We start from the raw sequence: 23,969 nt of genomic DNA, 5'->3' as shown, positions 1-23,969 counted from the left end.
GATTCTTCTGGAGATGGTGTTTCCTAAAGATCTCTAACCTTGGTGCTCAACTGATAACAAAGCTTGAGTGCTAAGTGTTGCAGTGTCATAGGTGCTAATTCAGTTTGAGTGTTTATTCTATCAAAGTGTGCTAATATAAAACATTTTCACAAGTACCTTAACATTCAGTATTAACTTGACATAGTAGGGTCAGCACTTGGATGATGCTGCATCGCTATTTTTGTACATTTTGTAACTAAAAATCAAATGGGTTGTCTGACATAAAAAAAGTATATCACAAGAGAACTTTTCCTCAATAGACGTGTCTTGACAGGCAGAAGACGGGCAGTCAAAATATCCAGTTCCATTTCTTGTTTTCTGAGAGAACTTCAAGCCCACTCAGTGCACACAGGCAGCCACTCTCCCACACCTGAACTAACCCTGAAAAAACCCTCTTGCACGCCGTCATACACACAAACCCTCCAAAATAGATAAAGTGCGATTGTACAGAAACCTATTGTAGTTTTGTTTATTTTTGTACTCTAATTTAATTTAATAGTTACAATAAGTTGTAACGGACGATTTTATTATCTCATTTGATATAAGTCATATATAAACACACATTTATCATTACTATATGGGATAAAATACAAACAATCTTGATTGAGAATCTTTAATTTGGTTGGCGTGTTTGGCATGAATAGAAGCATTTTCTTTGGTCCTTTCCGGACGAAGGTGTCCGATCTAATCTCTCATGACTCCGGTCACATTGAAATATTCATTTATCTTTATTTGATGTCAAGCCTGATTGTTTTTCTGTCGTTGATGTTTAATTAAGCGCAGCTAAATGTTAAATCCGCAGCTGTTATTGGAATGTCAACATGGCAGAGGAGGATTGTTGAAGCTGAATTTTCTCAACAACATGCATCAGTGGGACTGAAGAGCCGACACTTCGACAACAGCTTGTGTTTCCTCACTAACATCTGTAATTCCCTCACAAATCTGCTGCAAGGTCTAGAACTATCTGTTGTCGGGCTGAGCTTATGTGACGAATGTAGCGCTGATCACATGCAACACTCGATCAATACTTTCACTCCAAACTGACATCGCTTCTTCCGTTTTACCACTTTGTTACTGGAGACAAGGTGACTTGAAGCTCTCTTTGTAGACTTTTTGTAAGGACACATTTGAAAATGCTCTGTCCTGCTTGAGAAGTCAATCTCAGCTGAATGGATGTATAATCTTTTTAAGTCAACATCCACTAGATTTAACTAAAGCAGAGGTCTCTATCTTCCTTGTATTTTTTTTGTTGTTCATCTTTTTTAATAATAATAAATGTGAGCCATAAACGACTTGTTTGCCGTTGCAGAGAACACTTAAATGTTCATGTGACATTTATCTTCTGCATTTCCTCGTACTTGAGTGGTACTTCAAGCTCCATAAACACACCACAACATGAATCCATTTTCAATAGTTTGCATTAAAGACTTTTAAGATTATAAAAGCATTATAATTTCATAAAACGTACATTTGCCAATGACTGTGATTAAATCCCAGGATGCTTTGCTCTCAGTTCCTTTTCCTTGAAATATTGTGAGCTACTTGATGTATAGCAACAGAGGTTGTGTTCTCCATTTAACTTGTGGTGAACGAGCCTTTGATAACAAGCTGAGTAATTAGTGTCATTCACACTTTATTGTTGGTCCTCGTCAGACGGCTTCCATTCTCTTCCTTAATTATTTCTCATTAGTTCTAGAACAAGATTCAGACAATGTTCTCTTAGACGGTAGCAGCAGAATGTCACAATTCAGACTAAAATGCAAGGAGATATTAGAATTTTGACTTAATGTATTTACAAAGAAAGGAATTTTGAATGTGTCCTTCTGCAGAATATTTATTAATACCAGCAGTTTTCAGTACACGTTAATGATGAAACGCAAGACCAATAACATAATCCTTTTTCAATGTTAACAAAACATAGGCTATTTATATTATTAATGGAGCAGAAACAAATAATATTTCACGGTACAAACTGATGATTTCTTGTGGCGAACTAGTTGGGACGAAGGGACAACATCCGGTTGTAAAAAATGAAGTCGATAAAATACCAGGCCTGCTTCAATCCACTATCAGCAAACACTGTATGAGGGGAGCTTCTATCTTGACACATTTGTTAGAAAAGATTAAGAGCTAGTTTAGGTTTAGGTTTTTTTTCATAGAATTTCCTCTTTTGTGCTGAAATTATTTCTATAGCTCACTAACTTGGGTTTAGAATAGATGTTATTAGCTATTGAATTTTGAAGTTTTTCTGTTAATAAAACGCATAAGAATATCTAGATATTCACTTGTTGATCCCACACTGGGAAATTAGTGTAGAAGCTGGGAACAGCAGATACAAAAATAAAATAAATTAATTAAAAAGGGAAAACATCTGTAAAAATGGTCCGAAATTTCCAGCTCGACTCACCTCTGCACCTGTCTCTCTGACTTTCCTGCTGCTGATTTCTCAGATGCTTAGACTGCAGCATGAAATTCCAGATCCTCTCTCTCACTGTGGGTCTGGTGAGCATGTCGAGGAAAGAGAATGAGGAGGAGAAGCTTTTGTTTGACAGAGAGAAAGTGAAGCAGCGAGGACAGTGGACGTGATAATCGAGCGGGAGAAAATAGGAGAGCAGATAGATAAAGTGTAAGACTCTCACTTGAGTGAGATGTCACTCTGAGACCTAGAATCCTGGGAATAATGGAACCAGAATAGATGGATGGTATATACTGTAGGAGTTAATGATTTATCTTCGTTCTCACGTTGCATATGTCAGAACTAGCAACTGGTGACACTGGTTTAACATTTTTATTTTTTTCCTGTGACAATGTGTCAGTGTTATTTCCAGCTGCTTCCATTTCCATCAAAAGGAATCAATCCGTCTGCTGAAAATTGGATTTGTTTGTCTGAGAGCTGCAATTTAAAAATCAATCTGTGTGTGTTTGTCAAACATGCTGACGCTTGTGTAACTGGCCCAGAAAAGACCAGCTGACCCGTAAGGGCCAAGTCTTTTTCAGAAGGAAAACCACTTTTACTGCCATTTTCTATTGATTATTTATTCCACCACAACCCTGTTATTAATGTATTTGCTGATCAGTGTTGCATTCATATCAGCATTAGTCATGCAGCAAGGGTCTGAGGAAATCTATTTTCCGTATTATAATGCATTTACAAGACTTTATAGAAGACTTCATGATGGTTTATATTATACAACTATAGCGAATGTCCAGAGCTTTAAGTAAAGCAGTAAAATTGACTTGTAATTAATTTGTTATTACAAATAAAATAAAATACAATTCTAATGTTTTTCCCTAAAATGTTATTGTGTGGGTTCAACGACAGTAAGGAACTGGACTCACTGCACACTATGAGAACGACGGCAAGACACTGACTGCTGAGCATCAGTTAAAGCGGACAAACCGCACTATGAGCCAAACTTTTTTATATGAATGAAACTCATTAATTTTGGCAAAGCAGAAGATTCCGATTCAGGCAAACGCGCTCCAAAAAAAACCCCTTTTGAATTAAAAAGCAAATTATTTGGCATCATGTCTCATCGTTCTGTTCAGTTTTCACAGCTGGGTTTCATATCTCCTGCAAGTAAGTTAGGCTCATCAATGCAACACTTCCCTTGCCTTCACAAATAACGTCTGTTTATCTTTAGGAGTAGTCATTTTTATTCAACATGGTTTTGGGAGCTTAATCCTTTTTGTCCTGGGATCTGTAATACACTTTCTTTTTCACAGGGTGTGTGAAGGAAAGTGTTTCAGGGAACTTATCTTTGTTTAAATGACAACCAATAATGAATGCATAGTTACTGCCCAAGGAGCTAAATTTCTCATTCTCTGTATATGCAGGGCACATGAAATATTATTTCCTAGGAAGGATTATAATGCTCACCTATGGTTCAAATGGTATTTGGGAAAATCTCATGTTCTGTAGTTTTCATTTATACTGGATGCATTAGTCAAATCCTCTTTGCTTACATATTGATATTTAGTTGGATATTCACACTCTCCCACTTTCTTCAGGCCGTCAACACTGAGTCTGGTTCTGCTTGAGGTTTCTTCCCTCTGAATGGAATTCCTTTCTGGCCACTGTCAAGCTGTGATTCACTCACTCGCTCGGATCTGTTTTTCTTTTCTTCAATATAGTCTTACTTAAAGTGCAAAGTGGCTCCCATTCATGTTACAATGTGAACGATATGGCGTACATACAATATACACAAGAGCTTTTACATTTGTTTCCAATAACTAAAAAGGCTGTTCTTGGCCTAGTTTCTCTTTAAATGTGAAAAGTCTCAGTAATTCATTGAAAAACACTCTCTGAACCACTAAAGTAGCTGTTTATTGGTAACATGACACTCACAGACTCTCTGGGCAGGATGTGTAGTTTAGAACATTGTTAACGATCATAATGCGGGTCATGAGTGTTCCAAACTAAACCAATCATCGGAGAAAATATGATGAATAATATGATTAATACATTTTAAAATGTTGATTTAAACAAAAAAGGACAAAATAAATGTCAAATGTAAACGTTTTTTGGCTGAAATAATCCACCCGTTTCATTTATTGACGCTATTTTACTATAGAAATACATATGATTAAAATAGAATAAAGTTAAGAATTGTTGTGCTGAAGTATTTGCTTGTTGGTGTAGAGGAATATCTCAGAGTTGCTGTGCCGCTCTCGAGCGTGGACTCGCTTCCTTCTGCCTAACAAAAGAGAGATGAATACAAAGGAGAAGAAGCTCCCTTCATCTTTACCTTTATGCATCATTTCTTTCCATTATTTGAGCTCTTCTTCTTCTTCCATCTCCACCCCCTCGCTTCTCAAATCTTTCTTCTTCGTTAGTCTTTTGTTTCGCTCTAGATACCTCCCCATCATTGACTTAACCTCCCCAAAGAACAAAAACCTCATTTTAGATGGATATTTCTCTTCTCTGTTTCCGTCCTCGTTTCTCAGTTGAATATCCTCGCGGGCTTCACTCCCTACTTCAGCTTTGAAATTAAGTGCTATCTACTATTATTTTAGCGAGAGACATTGATGCCTCTTTTGTCCTTGTCAGATTGAATTCCTCTGCTTCAGTTCCTCCTTTAAAACTTTTAGCTTAATCCAAATCTTCAGTGATATGTGCAGAAAATTGTTATTTTCTGACAATTATGGAGAGCGACGAGCTACATTACTTGATATGAGTAGACATCACTAGTGGGAACCAGGACAGTTTTGTTTCTTAGATTTTTCTTATATTCACTGTCACCCTCTTTGATAGCGTCGGCTTGTCTTGTACATTTCTTTCAGCTTCACTCAGCCTTTGATCAACACGGTGTCCCAAAAAAAGGATTTGTCATGAAGTCAGATGTTGGTTGTACATGTATATGTTTGTGACAAAGTTGATAAAACTAAACAAATTCAAGTTAAAACAGATGACAATAAATATACATCTTAGGTGAGATTTTCTATTTCAATGAATAGAGCTAGGGTCTAATAAATGACTGTTATCTTTAAGGTTGAAAGTGAGTTGAATTAAAATGTAGCTCTGTGTTGATAAGGGTAATATCTTCCAACATGTTGCATTGTGACATTCATTGTGCAGGGAAATCATCTTTACATTTTGCGGTGTGATTGAAGCTTTTTTTTTTTTTTTTCAATGGGGCACCGCCAGGGTCACTAAGGGGACTCAGAATATAGGAGGAATGGTAGGATTGGAATTTAGTGTACGATATAATAAAATAATAATATAATAAATATTTTCTAACCATTTGCCCTGAATATATACAACAAGCAAACTTTCAACCTACCAACTGCAGCAGTGTCATATTCTGTGTCAGCCTGCTGTCCTACCTGTTTGCGCCTATTACCAAGTAGCTTGGAGCTAGCTAGTAAGCAGGAAATCAGTCCTGCCATGGAAGAGATTGCTGCTAAATAAACTATGATCTCACATCTAAAATGTGAAAATATGGGGCAATATACATCAAGCACGGATTTACAGCAAAACAAAAATGGCCAGATTGCCTGAAAATTGAATCCAAGTAAGACAATGTTGACGTTTTTTTTATATATTTTGAAGTATTTGCTAAGTTTTGGGGTTCCTTGTTATAGGCTCATTGAGTTCAGGAAGCCCTTTATTAGCTTACATTGTTTTGGAGATGACCAATGGCCATCTCCGTTAGACCCTTCATCCATTACTTTTTGAATATGTTTCAAACAAACATCGCCTTTTTTTATCAAACCATTTTGCTTCTTTAAAAAAAAAAAACTCATCCAGATTACTCAACCGTTTATTGATATTACTCACAACCTTCTTGTTAATCTGTGGTTCTGATCAATGGGTCACAAAAGGACATTTGACTTGGAGTACTTGGAGGCAAAATTAAATTTGTTAACACAGAATAAAAGCAGTATTTCTGAATTCTAATGTCTTAAAATCACATCACAGGCCCTTTAACCAAGGGGTCACCATCGTTTGCCCATGGGCACCAGAGGAGTAGCCCACAAGCCTGTTAAAAAATATATTTTCATATCTTATCTTCATACAATCACCATCTTATTATGTTTAATTTTGTTTGGTTATTTCAATAGTGTAATATATAATTATTTATTTATATGGCATTTAATGGTAATGTCTCTCATTTTATTTAATTCATTTGGTTTTATTCTATTGATCTCTTTTTATTTCATTCGTATTATTTCATTTCTGTATTCTGCCAAAAGAACAAATTGCTGTGTTGCGTTTACACTGGAAATAAATGTTTTCTGATTCTGGTGTAACAACCTTATGATGGACTTTCGGGTCACACAGTGCCCTTGCAGTAGCTCGCATTTGCAAAAATTGCAAAAAGTTTGATTTAAACTATAGATGCCAAATGCTATTTTTGTTTCAATACAACCCTATACATTTATACATTTCGACCAATGGCATTAAGATATGTATCACGATACGGGGCAACTATACAATATATTGTGATACTGTCGGAACAAATATAAGTATTGTCGAGTACTTGACTCTGGTGTTGCAGAATTTACAGAGAACATGACTCTTGACAATGTCGTAACTGCTTTCATTTGTTTTGAAGGTAAAATAAGTCTAAACTTCAGCTTTAAAAGAAGCTAAAGTTAACTCTATCCTCTCATCCTCAGTCGTTGCCGGGATCTCGCTGGGTTTCATTGTTCAATTAGCTGTGGAGGAGATAATGAATCACATTTAAAAACATTTTTTTAAATTGATCCAGTGCTATTGAATGTTGATACGGTATTGTGGAAAAAAATATTGCAATGTGATTATATATTAGTCTTTCAATTTTTCTTACATCCCTATCAAAGGACATTATGATGTACAGAATCTTCAGGTTCACTCCATGCTTATCACACCTTTAAATGATGAACTCACCATGACCTCTCAGGAGACATGAGTCGCACGACTAAACACCTCGTCAGTGACAACAGCCAAAACAATTTTGTGTCTGTGATCAATGTTTTGTGTGTAAGTAGGAAGGTGTGTGTGAAGTGTGCAAATGTCACCAGGATTCTCAGAGATGACTTGAGCTTGCAATGTTAGGGGTCCAGATCAACTCCAGCGGGTTTTTGTCACATTAAGTGCTGCGGTCTGAAGCGTATGACGCAGAATTGTATGCCCTCACTTCAGGCAAATACTGCTGACCTGTGTAGTGTTTTTGAAATGTCGAACATGCACATGCTCAGCTGCACCCTGGTCCATCTTTCTTTATTCTTTTTCAATTCCAAGAGTGTTGAAGTAAACAAACGTATGTATTAAGATGTCAAAATCTTGCTGCTGTCGAGTTAATGACGAACATCCTTCCCACAAATGTGAAAACCTCTTGGTGCGCGTGGATGGGTGAGTCAGCATTTTTTGTTAATTAAAAAAAAATGGAGCAGAGTTTTGCTTTTGGCGATGATGCAGAGGTCCGGGATGTGCTCAGACTTGGACACATCCACTGAATTCCTGCTTTTTTGTTGTATGTATTATGAGCAAGTGTTTTTTTCCTGACACATTTCTCAATGTAATCAGCATTATCTTACCTGTTGTTTACTGCCAGCTGATATTCACCCTTGCGTTTTTTGTCATATGCTTAAAAAAAATTATAAAGTAAGAAGTTTCTGTTTTTACATGAAGGCTTACATATCACTAGATAGGCAAACTTTTATTTCTATTCAGCTGCTTTCAGTGAACACATAAGGGTTCTAGAGTTGATATGTTTAAAAAGCACCATCAGAATTGGAACACACTGTCATTTCCGAAAAACATGAAAAACCATCTCCTGTTCAGTGCCTCGTGTTTTTAAATCACGCTGCCTTTGAAGATGTAACAATGATGATCCATTAGAAACTGCTTCTGCTTTGTGTCTCATACCTGTATCTCATATGTTCCCTTTTTAGCAAATCATCCCACCATAGATGATTTTGTCTCAATACAACACAACCCTACATTTGTACTTGTCTAAGGTTACCTTTGAATGAATTGATCCTTGAGCTTATTTTTTTTGGGAAATTAAACAGGTTTTTGTCGATCTTTGTAGGTTATGAAGACGTTCACAGCAAACACTGAAATCTTCATTTTTAAGTAAAAAAAAAAAAAAATGAATCGACTTGATGATGAGCGATGCAGAACGTGTGTGTCGTGGCCATGGAAACCACACAGACTGTAGTGATATTTTGATATAATGCACTGATAATATGTTCATTTGATGACCATCTAAACGTCGTAATAACCTATAACAGTACACGCTCAGATCCCTGTGGTGTATAAAGAACCTTAAAGTAGTTGTTGAGAGGTGGATTCATTCAAACGTGCGCCACTGAAGGCCTATGTGTGAAATGCACGGCCCGCCACTGCTTTTAAGTATATATTTTATTGGGTATTGTTTTAATTGTTTAAGCGCTTTGTGACCCTGATCTGGAAAAACACTCTATATAAATATAAATTACTTCTTTACTTACATGTCTATGTTGCACATACAATTAAAAAAAACTTTCTTGGTAATTTCATCACCAGATTTTTGCCGTCTCATCAGCAGTTGAAATTGTCTGCTCCTTGTTTAATATTGCACTTGAATATCTATCTTGTTGCTAATACACCTCGATCCTTACCTCTGTGTCACGTCATGGATGTTTAATCAGGTAACACCAAGAGAGGAGGCTTTACAAAGCTTGGTGATTTTTACAACAAAGTAGCATTCTAGTGATGCATTAGTTTATTTTGCTGGTGAAAAAACCTGCATAGTCTTATTTTCATACATGTAATCTTTATTTACATCAACACACAGAACGATCATCGACTTTGGCAAAATGAAAGAAACCCACAAAGCAAGATTGATGATGAAAGTTCACATTACTGTTGGCTGAGAGGCAACTGTTAGTCTCTGTGACCATCCCTGTATTTACTATCGGAAATATCTCCCCCCCCTCAAAAAAATAAGCACAGTTTATGATGGTTTAATCATTCCTTAAGAAATGTTGAAAAACAAACACATGGTGCGACAATTATTATTCTATATTCCAGATATATTTATATATTTATACTGAACATACTTTTGAAGTTTGTCGTCTGCTTTTGTTTGTGCATTTCCTGGCGTAGGCTCTTATCCCACAAGTGTTTCATTCACAATCCATCGATTTTTCTCCCAGTTCCACTCTGAATAACATTCACTGTTCGGGATTGAACCTGAATCCGAAAGAGTTTGAATTCTTGTCAAGACTGAACCTGGGCCAAATGTTTTACGGTGATGATTCACAAACACTCACGCTAACGCACCCAAGACGCATACATGGTTGCCGCATTCAGTAACCCACATCCACAGATGACACACACACACACACACACATACACACACAGGTAAATGGACAATCATTGCACACAAATGGAGCTCACGTACATCCACACAATATTTGTTTCTGATACCTAAACCCTCCATCACATTTGGCCCAGTAATCCATATCAGCTGTGGTGTAATTCTCAGTCTTTCCTTTAATAACATCTCCTCAGCCGGCGCTTATTGATCTCGGGTGTCCGGCTTGTGAATTTGTGTTCCTATAATCCAAAGTCATGTCCCTGCACCAGGGACAGAGCAGTCACATTCACTGTGCTTTTGCAATATTTAGACATTGTGCTCATTGTAAGCAGGTAGGTTTTTTTTTTTCTTCTGTCTTCTGGTTGTGTATTTTAAGCTCGGTGTGTAGGGGCAGAGACTCTGCAGAGCTTAAGTGTTTGCTCGATTAGTCCTCTGGATTTTCAGAGATCCTTGCTGAGCTCACACCTTCCCTGACTTTGCTGTCGAGCCTTTGTTCTCCGTCCATGAATTACACTGCTTCATCTCAATGCAATCACGCTCTCCAGATATATCCCTTTTCTGAAAGACTTTCTCAACCCACTCTTCCGGATTGAGAAGATACGTCTTGCTTATCTTTCACTTGTTCTGCTCTCAATACTCTCCCCTGTTTAGGCCCATGTCCTGATATTTTCTCCAGATACTCCAAAAGCTTTTACTATCTTCCACAATGTTCCTTGAAGCAAAGAGCCACGCATCTCTACTAGTCTTTTCAGAACTTGCTTTACTCACCTAGACTACACTTTCCTCCAGCTCTTCAGCACGTTTTCCATCTTTGCCCTTCTCCCGTCCATTGTCCTTTACAACGTTCTCAATTCCACTCAAAATCCCAGTGTTCGAGTTCGAGTTTGTGGTGTTGTATGCATGAATGAATCCACGGGGGAACCCGTATCCCCCACTGCCCTCACCCTCCTCACTGGACGTTGTGCTGGTGGTCGATGTGCACTGGACCAGCATTCCGTGCAGTGACTGGCTACGCCTTGTCCAGATCACGCTTAGCCGTTTGGCATAATTCATGGCACCATACCTCTTCGCAACTGTGGCTGCTGCATCTGTTGCTAAGGCCACAGAGGTGCCCATATCCAGGGAGTGTCTGCGCTTGCTTACAGTTCCAAGTGAAGACTTTACAGGGGACTCTGGGCTCTGGTAGGCGTCCGAGGACTTCCATTTGTCACGAGTGCGAGGGTTAATCCTCCATTCAAGCAGCTCTGCATCCCTCAAAGGTGGTGCCAGAGAGAAACTTGCCCGATTGGCTAGTTGTCTCTCCAGATGAGGCTTAGGACTCCTGGACTGACGAGGGAGAGTAGATGAAGGAGAGGGGGTATAGTAGAGGGGAGTTCTGTCACACTCTGGTGTGTACAGTGGCACCTTGTCCAGCTTTCTCTGCCTCACCACTAGGGCCATTTCCCCTCCTCCCTCGGCCGTCGTGGTAGACACCACACCCCCTGCTGACAAGAACTGTTCCAGGTTCACTTTAGGTTTGGCTCTCGGTTTAGGGGGGAGTTTTGGAGGCAGTGGTGAGGCAGATTCAACTTTTTCCTTCTCCCCTTTCTCTCCTCCTCTCTTGGAAGGCACACCATTTGGTAAAACCACCATCATCATATCTCCTGACCCGTTTGATTGATAACACCCACTGCTGTTTCCACCCTTGTCCCCTCCACTTATTCCTCCTCCCTGGCAACAGGCTCCTCCCCCTGCTTCTGTGTTGCCATTGTGACATATCAGATGGTCTCCCGGACTGCAAACGCGATGCCGAACCATCAACGCCACAGTAAACACAAGCAGCGTCACCACAACCACTCCACCCACTAAAATCGTCAAAGTCCCTCCCAGGAAGTGGGCTTGCAAAGAACGGCATGCTGGGTACACGTCCTTGGTGGAAAAGGTGGCACAGCCCAACACTTTTGTCGCCGCTAACAAGGTGATGGAGTCGTCGAAGATTGCAAGGACGCATAAGTTGTAGTCTGCACCCGAAACCAGGTTCTTCAATAGGAAGCTATCGCTGGTGGATGGCAGAATCCTGTGGACACATCAAACATAACATTAGAATTGCTTTTAAAGCAGTATTATTTCATAGATTGCGTAAATGAATTAAATAATAATAATAACAGTCCCTGTTGAAGTAAACACAAACAAGTGTTGCATATTTTGAATACAGTTAACTGAAAAGCAAGATCCACGCTACTGTAAATAGCCTCAAAACTCTTAATTAAATATTGGTTTCTTCCTTCGATTAAGTTAATCTGTTGTAATGAAATGATCTGATAAACTGTTCCCCAAGTGTATTTCCATGACATGGGCTTTAACTTCTCAAATCTGCTAAATCTCTTTTTAAAGCTACAAGTGGGAGATTAGGCCAAGATAGCCACTTTGTGTTTCAAAGTGGCTAAAATGAATAGTATATTCTCACTAATCCTCCCAAGGCTCTAAATTATGATACTCATCCGAGGCAAGGAATTTCTCGGTCTAGATGCTAATTGCTGTGATTTGTGGGAATATCCTGACATTTGCTGTGTGGCATCTGTGAGTTTATGAAGGCGCCTACTGGGTTCCCTTTTTACTGCGACAGTTCGAGCTCCCGTCTCTTGTCCATTGAAGCAGCAGGAGGGGAAGAAGAGAAGGAGTGTATACTGCAGCACGGAAGAGACATAAAGTGAGGCTATTGACAGGGAGAGCACCCAGCAAACATGAAAAGGAGTGCACGTGTCTATTTGGGCTTTTTTTTGAAGAAGGTTAGGTTTTTAACATTCAAAAGAGATGAGCAGCTAATTTAAACGTAGCGCACACGTGTGTCTATTATAGTAATGCATTCAAAGTTGAATTGATTTGGAGTGTTGGAGCAAAACAAGGGAGAACAATGTAGATGATGAGAACGAAGGCGTAACATAAGTGTCTTTTCTCACTATAATTATCGGCACTAGACGTTGTTGTGCTAGTGTGGGAGCTCCAGTGCTGTCCAAAAAATGTGTTTTTCAAATCATCAGGCTTGTTTGTTAGTCTCGACCTTCCACACCTGAAGCTCCCTTGTAATCACAGAGTTTTGTCTTGTCCTCTGCAGTAGATGATGCAGAAGTTTTATCCAGCACAACAAGAAGTTTCAAGTTTTACTCAATTTAAATAAGACCAGGATACTTTGATAAGTTAATGGCTTGATTCCCCATTAGCACAATTAAGATAAAAAACATTGGATTCATGGCTTTCATTTTGCTTTTGCAGCACCTTGCAGGTAAACTCAGACAAAATCCCAAATATGGTTAAATAATTTGATATATTATATATATTCCAATATAGGGGATCATAGAAGTCGCATGTACTTTTTTATGTTTTTTTCTGAGTTTAGCATCACGAGATTGTTGAGGTTAGCATTAGCTCTGGCACTAACCAGCATCGCTATTACATGTTGGAGCAGAATACTTGGGCTACACTGGGAGAAACTTGAAAATGTTCATTTAAAAATCAGACTTTTGTTTTAGAATAAAACTGATCTTTAGAGTATTTATTTCCTTTAATTGTAAACCATTTATCCAATTTGATTGAGTTATGCATCCAAGCTACATATCCAGCTCAATCCAAATGTTGGATATTTTTATACACAACTTCAATTCTCAAACCGAATGTATCCATTTATAACCATCCACATGTCATTACCTTAAACCATTCATCCTTTCATCATCAGGGTTATGTTTCTGAAGGTAATTCAAGCTGGAATTCCAACATCAGGTTTAAAGTGAGGTAGAAATCAACTGGTTCCCTAGTGTAGTTTGTATCCTCAACACTCATCATAGTTTTAATATCTTTCAACCTGAATGCACAAAATTAAGGATGAAACATTCCACCGTGATTAAGTCTGAAGTTTCTTTAGAGGTTGAACGGTCGGTTGAGATCAGAAAGTTTTTAAATCATTTACGGCTGCGGATGCTTTCCTGCTGGGCTTCAAAGTGCCAGTTTAATGGGAATGAAAGTATGGAAGCCAGAAGGAGTCTGGTCAGGGGAGGAGTCATGCAGTGAAATATTTGGGAAATATTGATGGAACCAAACTTAAAGTTGTAGGGAAGGTGAGAGAAGCATGCTGGGAAAATGGTGATGAGCAGGTTACCTTCTGAAATTTTCAGTGCTGCTTTAAAATCGTCTCTTAATTTTGATGATGCCAAATGGTCAAGAATCTTCACTGGTTTTCACAGTGATGATTGAATTACTCAAGGTCAGACATGTACTTCATAAGAAAGACCATCTGCTATGAATGTGCTACAGATGTTTGCACAGTTTAAGTATTTCAATATTTGTTTTTATGCGTGGCAATGCATCACTGTGACCTCGTTCACTTTATTCACCATTGTTACATTAATTAATTGGCATATTCATTGACAAATGCATCTCTGAACACTACGAGATGAACTAAACATTTCTTCATTTTAAACATCTGTATTTGCATTGATGGGGAGAGAATAATTACATGTCAAAGCTGTAGTCAAAGTAAAATAATTTGTTAAGGGAACCTTGTTCGATCAATTTTGTAAAAAGGTTTTGGAAGAGCTTGGAGATTGAAATGGGGCACATGGGCCAAAATGCCTTGAAGGAAAAATCATTACACTTCACCTTCTGTTGTTGTGAGCAAGAGGAGGATATAGAGGAGCAGAAGGAGGAGGAAGGGTTCACTTAAGAGAAAGATGAAAGGGATTTTAAGCTGCACACACCGTGACGGCAAAAGTCTGAATCAAAAACGCACCTGCAAGTGTTTGTGGCTCAGCATTAATGCAGATATAAAGATATAATCTACAAAAAGTGAGCATGAGAGAGAACAAGAGGCTTACGTATAGATGTTTTCTTTCTGCTCAAAAATGGTGGAAGCTCCAGGTCAGAACTTGAATTAGGATGTATCGAGAAATCTAAGAATTATTATAGATTAATCTCTAAATGTCTCCACATAATAATTTGGAAACCACTGACTTTAGAACAGACATATCATACGATGTCTGCCTTTTACATTTTTTTTAGTTTTTTTTTGTTTTCTTAATCAGAAATATTAAGGTTCAGCAGAAATGTACATGCCCAGAGTGTTTATTATTTTTTCTTCTTCATTAAACCTGAACCAAGAGCTGACTTTTTGAGTCTGTCTATAATTTAAGAAGAAAAAGGATATTTATTATTTATCTTATATAAATATATTTGAATTCAATTCGCTCATCCAATATTAAAATGGTTAATAGCTTTGATATAGAGTCAAGATGGAACAGATTTATATATAAAAAAGTAAATGTATACAATAAAGACACCTCCAGCCTGCAGCCCAAACTCAGCAAGAAACGACCTCTGGTGTCCCCCCAGGCAGTCGATCCATTGACTACCCTTGTCAAATTAAGTATTGACCATCTATGATTATTTGAGTTTGATTATCGTAGGGATTTTATATTAGTAAAAAAGCCTTGAGTAAGTGAAGTACTCAGAGGATTTAAGGTAAGGGGAAGGTAAAGAGTGAGATTTGAAATGATCTAAGACGTCCCAAGCGTTTGTGTTTCTGTTCTCTTTATTAAAAAAAAAAATATATATATATCTCAAAATATATTTAACCCGAATGCTAAAGCAAGTGTTTGTGTATGGAAGATGAATGTTGAACGTGTAGATATCATATTATTAGGAGGAGTCGAAGGACATATGAGAATAATGGGAGGCGAAAAGGGTGAAAAACAAGTGTAATGAGGTCGGACGTGAAGAAAAACTTTTTTTTCTAAATGAAACAGGAGATAATGAACAGCCTGGTCTAAAAGGAAACACCAGACAAAATGGAAGATGATAATTAGTTTCCTTTCTTCCAACATGTGGAAAAACACGTATGTGCTCGCACAACTTACTGCCATGCTTTCATTTCCTCACTTAACTCAGAGGCATTTTGAATTTTTGATGCAAATGTAAATACGTTTAAAAATGCATGGAGCCCTGGTCAAAGTACAGATGGAGGGAGGAGAGAAGGAGGCATGAACGGAAAGAAGAGTGTCCTTGAATGCTAAGCAGCAGTGTTCTGTGGGATGTTACCTAAAGGGAGGCAGCAGAGTGATGCTGCGGGTCGATGATAGCAATATTTGCTGTGCACAGAAAAAATGACGGCATGAACAAGAAGAAGAATAGAAAACATCAGAGAAGAAGCAGAGATGCAGATTTGAGGTGAAAGAAGACGAGAGGATCAATAGAGAGAAAAGTGTGAAAAAACAGACCGATAAAAACTTTTAGGTGGAGCCAGTGAGAGGATGAATGGAGGGATTAGAGGACGATTCAAATACCTGTGAAAAGAAGATTTATTTTATCGGAAAGGGGGGAATAAGAATTGAAGATCTTATAATCCTGACTAAATATAAACTACACAACAATAATTTGTGATGGAAACGTGTAGCTATTTGTATTTGACAAAGACATGTCTCTAGTTCAACACTGCAGAAAACTGACAAACTGTTTCCTTCAACCAAGAAAAATCTCAACATTTAGGAAATGTATGTCACAACATGATCTAGACCTTATAATCCATGCATTTGTGTCTTCTCACCTAGACTATTGTAACAGTTTATTTCCGTGTCTTAACAAGAAGGAGCTGTAGCGAGAATTCTGACCCCCTCTAGTAGAAGAACTAACATTTCCCCGATCCTTAAAACTCTTCACTGGCTTCCAGTTTCTTTCAGGATCATTTTAAAATTCTGGTTCTTACTTTCAGAGCTATTCATGGTCAGGGGCTCCTCCTTACATCAGTGATCTGATCCAGCCTTACACCCCAGCCCTGGCTCTTGGGTCTGTGGATCAGAATCTACCGATTCCTTGAACACACTTCCGGACCAAAGAAATCCTTCCAGGCTGTTGCTCCTAAGCTTTGGAACGATCTTCCTCTCCCTCTGCGTTTGATGGATCTACAGAATCCTTCAAGAAACATCTTAAGACATTCTTATTTGTGCAGGCTGCTTTTCCCTGACTTTCTGGGACTCCTGTGTTTGTCTTATGTGTTTTGATCTTTTAAAGTATATATTTTAACTGTTTTTGATGGTTAAAGCGCTTTGTGGCCCTGGTCTAGAAAGTCGCTTTACAAATAACTATTACTTACTTTTGTAGTAAATGCCTGGGTAAATCTCAGGGCGGGTGGTCCAATCTGGCCCGCTAAGAAATTTTTTGGAGGCCTGCCCAAAGGTTGTCTCAAAAGTCTTAAAGAAGAAGTAGATCTTAATGATGTGTTCGGTGACGGAGGACAAACTTGCAGATAGTTACGATATATTCCTAATAAAACAAATAAATATCAAAGTCATTCTTTCTGTTATAGTTTGGTTAATATACTTTTGTTTGGCCCCGAAACCTCAAAAATATGTTGGCCCCTATTTTGATTGCAAGAAGAAAAAAATGTGAGTGAGGACAGGCAAGCACAGGGAGAAGTATCAAACTCCATACAGATAGGATGTGTTTGGTTAAAATATTGTTTTCATGTTTCTTCTTTTGCTGCTGTGAGCAATGGGGACATTAATAGGTCAAACGTCTTCACTTTGACTTCTGGGTTTGGCTGTCACACGTTTGACAGCTGCTCTCCGAAATATCTTGGTCTTCGTCGTCCTTCCATCTGGGCTCCATATTCACAGGCTCAGTGGTTTTACAGTGAAGGAGATGAATTATTAACAGGCTCCTACTGTCTCCACATTCATCTTCAGACTAACTGTCCTGCTGTCCTCATCAATATTTAACACCGACACAAGCGGGAGAATGTTGTTTTCTGATCCACAAACGCTCGAGTAAGAGTGAAAAGAAAAAGAAAGTCATCGGGTGATGTGGTTGTGAATCACTTATGTCGGTATCGGCTGAAAATAGACATTCTGCCGAGGAATCCATCTCATGGTATTGATTGATATATCAACATGTCGTCTCGCTTGACTCACACACAACTGGCTTCAGAGAGCGTCTCCCGTCTCACTGGGACACAATAACATCAGAGTTATTAGCAGGACGTCGCCAAGGAGCCTCCTGAGTGGTTGACAACCTGCGTGCAATTATGATACAGTCATGCAAGGCTTCAGTCTTTAGTCATGCAGATCTAAATCGCTTATTCTTATTAAAAGAGTTGGACGTGCAGTGTTGAACGATGTAGAGCAGGGGTGTCAAACTCCATCACTCAAGAGGCCAAAATATTTTAACATGCCAGTCACTGCCGAACAAAATGTTTATTTACCAAAATGTCTGTAACGAGGAGTAAGACTCTGACTATGTTGGCTTCTTTATTCTAATAGTTGCTTATTTTATATATTTATATTACTTTCCCAAACAAATTGTTTTCCTTCCACAAAAGTTTTGCTCTTATTCTTTGTCGAAAAGACACATTTAAAAACGTCCAACTACCTCCGTGGTGCTCGTCTGTGTTGTTGATCTTGTGTTGAAGCCTCGACATGAGGAATTGTTCAGGAAATGCCTAAATATATTTTTATTTTAAGATTGTTAAAGCGAAAGCACCAGGTCTCTCAGCTCTAGCTACAAGTCTTTCTTTTTTCAAATAGATTGCAAGTGTCGGTAAGCATGCGCAAGATTTACACTAAAGCCTGGGATCTTCCACTAGAAACAAGGTTAACATAAAGACTTTTTTTTTTAAAGGTTAAATCATGGATCTGTGAAATATAACAAAAAATTATGCTTTTGTCGACATCAGGGCTGTAAAGTAGAAATGATCAATGTGTTGTTATTTTTAAAAGCACATTCTGCCGCAGAGACGACAACACCGGATCTAGACTCAGAATGCAGCATTTGCATAAAAACATATTTTATGTTTCTGCAGTGGTTAAATAAGAGGATGTCACGGGTAGATGTCGTAACATTCTGCTACGTGACTTGGTTTTTATACCTTTGAGCAACTAAATCCACAATTTAAAACAATAGTTTTCTGTCAACTAGTCTTAAGATAAGCTTTGTGTTAAAGTATACAAGCGTTTACCCAGCAGAGATAAAATAGGAGACAATTGTCAGTATGTAATACTACACTCTCAAACGTGATTTGACATCTATCACTCATGTTACTTGTAACCTCTTTCATTCAACCTACATCAATCATATTGAATCACCAAAGTGCAGCAACAGATTGTGCTTTGAAGTGAACAAGACCTACCTGTAGATGAGGGTTTCGTCAGCAGTGCAGTTGTATTGTATCTGATACATCCAGACAACGTAGGCGCCCGACAAACGGCCCATATCCCACCGGACCTGAGCTGACGTTGATGTCACACTTTGTACTCCAACCAAAAACCCCTCCTCCTCTTCCACTTCATCTACTTCCATGCTGCCGCCGTCAGCCGTCCGCTCAACTGTCGATGCGGTATCGATGACGATTTCATCTCCCTCCCGACCGTCCTTCCTTCCATCGTCGCCGTCTGCTCCTCCTCCTCGCCCCAAGCCATTATTGTTCATCCCTCCATTTTTGCCAGTGCTAATATCTGACGAGCCTGGATCAGTTCGTAAAATCCCACTGGTTATGTTCCTGCTGATCTTTATGTTGACATTGTTATTCCCGCCCGCTCCACCACGGTGAGGCAAAGGGATGATCTTGAGGTCCACCTTAGCAGTTGACTCTCCCGCTGCGTTGATTGCTATACAATTGTACTCGCCGTCGTCCCGGACGACCGTCACTAGAACATCCAAGGTCCCGTTACTGAAAGAGCTGGTCCGAGACGAGTTGCCGATGATGCGATCGTCTGGAGAGACCCAGTGGATGACCGGCTCTGGGTCACCGATGGCGCGGCACTTCAGTGTTGCCCGCTGACCTTCCAGAACCCACAGCTTGTGCGTGTGACGGGTAATGAGTGGCGGCTCACAAGTGAACTCTTCCTCTGGTATTGACCAGAAATACCTTCAGAAGAAAGAATGAACTGAATTACTCTGTCAAGTGGAAGATATAAATCATTTTTTAACACAGCCTTACACATTTGTCACATTAATCAATGCCTGTTCTCTGTTTTAAGTTATGCTACACAAGCTCAGTTCAATACAGCCTACAGTAAAGTGTAATTGCCTGTCAGACTTATGAAGTCTAAGAAGTACCATGAAAGTGAAAACCTGTAATTATGGCGGAGGGAAAGGCAATAGAGGTGCCTTATAAACGTACCTTCCCGCCAAGTGAGTGGGCGTGGCACAGGTCTCCATATCGTCGCCGCGAGTCAGTCGCCTCAACCACAACAATTCGCAGTTGCAATGGAGAGGATTCCCCCCAAAGTTGAGGCTGATGATGGTATTGTACGGTGTGGGACTTATGGCACCAGTCTGGGACCTACAACAGACACAACTTCAGTTTCATTTCTCATCTTCTACCTGTTCTGGGCACTCCAGTTATCTCCAACAGCCCAAAAACCTATTTTATTGAGGGGCTCATTCAAAAGCTGGTGTGAGTCCATGTTGAACTAGTGACCTGTGTACGGGTCATAAAAAAGGCTGACTCACTAAGTAAGGAGTCCGTTCTTACTCAGGTGTACAGTTGATTGCATGGTACAAGAAATTTGACTTTACCTTTTTACCATTTTGTGTCTTATTTCATTCTTTTATACTATATTGCCACCACTTAAAATGTTAACAACACTGGGAATAAAAGTTTCTGATTCTGAAAAACAAAGCTTATTATTAGTTTAACAAATTTCTAGAGTTTTCCGAGGTTGATGCATTAAACCCTTTTTCTTTAATTATTGTTGGCCTTATAACTTTGATCGAGGGAAACAAATTTCTCTTTTTTTGCCTGTCCGATCTTGACAATTTTGGAACTCACCTCTAAATATAACAAGAAATAATGAAATCCTAAACAATATCTAAACGATGTCTAGTGAGTTTCTTCTCTGGACAAAACTGAGGCATATATTTCTGCAAACAACTCTTTCTGCCATAAAGCAAGGTTAGAGCTTTGCTTTTTAAAACGGCCTGGATCATGATCACTTCTCTCGGACGTCAGAGCTTTCTCTTGAAATTGCAGCCCTCGTATCATTTCACTCCTGATCTCTTTCTGTCAACATCTTCAAGGTTGATTCAAATTCAAAAGTTGGCTCAGGACACCTGCCAGCTTCTTTTCGCACCACGTGTCATATTTCATGACTTTTTTCTCTTCCCACCAACCTCGGTGACTTTTTTGTGTCAGAACAGTATAAAGAAATAGATGAAGGTTTAGCTGCCTGGCTCGTGACGCAGAGTTTCTATTTACTTCAAACTATCAAAGTAATTCTCACTTGAATATACTTGTGAGTTTGTAGTTGTTGGAAAACTATAGCTGCGTCGACAAACTATAATTGCCCATTTGAGTTTGATGCTGCATCTGCTGCTGTTCTCCTAAAGACAGGTAGACTATATCAATCAGGCTTATGGTTGAATTGAGAAGTTGATATGCCAAATAACTGCTGACATTTTTCTCCATGCTTTACCTCATGGAGCACATTTCTCTTCCCCTGCCCTCTCTTGGCTGGTTTTGTTTCAGAGTTGAATTTAAAGTTGTTTTTAAAAAGGCGGAATAATCTTGCACAATCTGTTCCTGCTGACCTCGAGCACAGACAACATCCCAAGATCACTCCGACCATGCAGCTAATATCACTTCTTAAACCTCTGAGTTTTCCCTGCACGAACCCCTCTCATCTATTTATAGCAGCCTTCTTTTCATGCATTAAAAAATGGATACTGTGAATCTGGCCTTTCTATAACCCTTAAAAATGTAGTTTTAAATAAACGGCATTTGTCAACATGCATTTGTCCTGATTATTTTACCTCTTTCACAGTGAGGCCTTCACTTTCTTTGACCATTATCATATTATTATTTTTCATATTATTATTGTCTTTAATTGATGTCATTTTCAGTAAACTAAGTTTTCAAGGTGAGTCGTATATTGAATTATTTCTATTTCAGATGACACTAACTCTTCTTCTGGAGTATTGAAAGAAGATGGGTTGTTTTGGAATTGTATATTTTTGATTATCATGTTCTTAATTAAAATAAAAGTTCCATCTAGAAATTATCCTTTTTTCATTACAAATCCTAAAAGGCATGACAAATTATCTTGCAACAAACCCAATCTAAGAAGAGTCATTTGGCATCAATGTTTAAGGTATAAATCAGCAATTAGTTTTAGTTGTGCTGCTGAATAACTTTGGATAATTTTTGGGACTTATTCATTTCAATCTATACTGGACAAGAAATTATTTGAACGTCAATCAGAAGTTCCAAGAAAAAAACTTTCATCCCCACCTGGCAAACAGTGAGTCTGGAGGCAGGGTCCTAAGTCTGTTGGATGTCATGTCCAGTCGGGCCAGCTTGTACAGTTCACCGAAGACCCCCTCTGCAATGTGGTCGATCAGATTGTGGTCCAAGTTTAGAGTGTGGAGGCTGGCCATGTTTTGAATGGACTCCCACGGGACCCTGCCAAAAGTTGTTCAACAAGTTAGTTAAATAATGAGTTCAATTTTGAATTTGATTTTTTTCATGCAATTGCAAGGAGTTATAAAATCTATACAATATCATAATTCTGATGGAAGTCAAAATGAGATGATTTAATTTATCTTTGTTTGTATGTTACAGCATTCCTCCATCAGGATCTTATATTTTGAAAGTGTTTAGATATTCTAGAGCCAAAGATGGAAGGCGTTTGTGTTGGTGTTCTGATGGTTGAATTGTCGGGCCATGTTTCAGTCACCTGCGTAGGTTGTTGTACGACATGTCCAGGTCTTCTAACGTCATCAAGAAGTCATCAAAAGCCTGAACTGAAACTTTGATGAGCTGATTGTTGTTTATAATCAGATGTTGAAGGTTGACCAGACCAGACAGATCGCGTGGCCCTACTGCTGTCAGTCGATTACCTGGAAGCGCAAAAAAAGTTAGATTCACTGTCAGAAGTTCATCTATTTCATAGATTTAACAGATAGGATTGTGGTCACCGTCGAGGTGTAGCGATCGGAGACTCTCCAGGTCAGAGAAGGCCATCGGTCTGATCAGGTGGATGGTGTTCCTCGACAGCGTTAGGTCGACCAACCCGCTCATGTTGACAAAGTCGCTCCCTCCCACTTCTGTAATGAAGTTGTCGGCCAGTCGCAGCTCCACCGTCCTTCGGTCCACGTGTGGCGGCACGAACAAAAGGCCTTTGTCGGCACAAAGCGTGCTCAGCGACTCGGACAGATTCCGGCACACGCAGTGGAAAGGACAGGCTGAGACCATGCCCCACGTCTCTCCTGCTCCAATCAGAGATGGAAGCAAGCAGCATGTGACCAGAGTCAGCCAATGTAGAGCCAGGAAAGGGACGGGTCTGGGACAGGCGCAGTGGACGAGGCGAGATGACGGAGATGGGATGAAGATAGGGGGCGTGAGAGAGGCGGTGCAGGGCGGAGGTGGGGAGGATGGGGTTTTCGGGGGTAGATGTGTGTGGGGCTGGTGTTTGTGTCTGCAGGGATGAAGGGGTGGGGGGACAGGCATGGTAGACCGCCTGGCTAGCAACAGACCTGCAGAGAAACAAGAAGAGACAAATAATTCAGAAAAAGTATTGAAAACCATGAGAGAAAATGTCAGGGGGCATAATCCAGTGTTACCTTTTGAGAAAATGTTTGTATAGAATAAAGTCAAAAGATTATTATTCATGAAGCCAGACTTGCTCGCATATTGTAGAAGTAGCTTGTTGACCCTGTTCTTATATTTCTGCTAAAGGTTTCAATATTTCTGTGTTGTTTGAAAAGCTGAAGTGAAAATCTGTTGAATGCCAAAGTGTTTTTATTTCACAGCCGATAAACCCTTTGAGAAATGTTGCCTTGTGTTCGGACCAACCTTTCATGTTATGGATTTCAAACCTCAACTGAGGAATACCGGATCTTTTAGCGACCCGACGTACACGGAGAACGTCGACCCTTTCCGATCTCCTTCTGCCTTAAAAACATCAACCCACAAATGCCTAAAGACAAGCAGTTTCCATGGTGACAGTTACCTAGAAACCTGTTAGAGCGGATTAGATGTGCTATATCTTAAGACGGTGGTCCTGGGATTGAACTGGGTCACCAACCGTGATTCTACAGGCTGACAGCAATCAGACACCAAGTCACAGGGATTTTGGTTCTCCAAAGACGGCAGAGAAATGTGTTTATAACAGCTGCTGA

General features: G+C 39.3%; 2 protein-coding genes across 4 annotated transcripts in view; one reads left to right on the top strand and one right to left on the bottom strand.

Moving 5' to 3' along the window:
- Positions 1-23,969, top strand: part of LOC148082722 (pyruvate carboxylase, mitochondrial-like) — a 180,748-nt gene that overhangs the window by 94,499 nt on the left and 62,280 nt on the right. The window lies entirely within an intron of this gene.
- The window catches only part of LOC148082723 (leucine-rich repeat and fibronectin type-III domain-containing protein 4), a 31,944-nt gene continuing 17,239 nt past the window's right edge, over positions 9,265-23,969 (bottom strand). For all 3 annotated transcript variants that reach the window (XM_087789978.1, XM_087789979.1, XM_087789980.1), the window contains exons 3-8: positions 22,767-23,324; positions 22,526-22,688; positions 22,081-22,251; positions 19,972-20,133; positions 18,979-19,716; positions 9,265-11,886 (exon numbers count right to left, since the gene is read on the bottom strand). In XM_087789978.1, the coding sequence (XP_087646104.1) occupies positions 10,599-11,886; positions 18,979-19,716; positions 19,972-20,133; positions 22,081-22,251; positions 22,526-22,688; positions 22,767-23,298 (3,054 nt within the window). In that variant the 5' untranslated portion in view covers positions 23,299-23,324 and the 3' untranslated portion in view covers positions 9,265-10,598. The remainder of the gene's footprint in view (positions 11,887-18,978; positions 19,717-19,971; positions 20,134-22,080; positions 22,252-22,525; positions 22,689-22,766; positions 23,325-23,969) is intronic.

This window comes from Callionymus lyra, chromosome 4 (genome assembly GCF_982586985.1).
Source record: "Callionymus lyra chromosome 4, fCalLyr1.hap1.1, whole genome shotgun sequence".
Lineage (NCBI taxonomy): Eukaryota > Metazoa > Chordata > Actinopteri > Syngnathiformes > Callionymidae > Callionymus > Callionymus lyra.
Note: the sequence above shows the minus strand (reverse complement) of the source record. Positions and strands in the feature narration are given on the sequence as shown.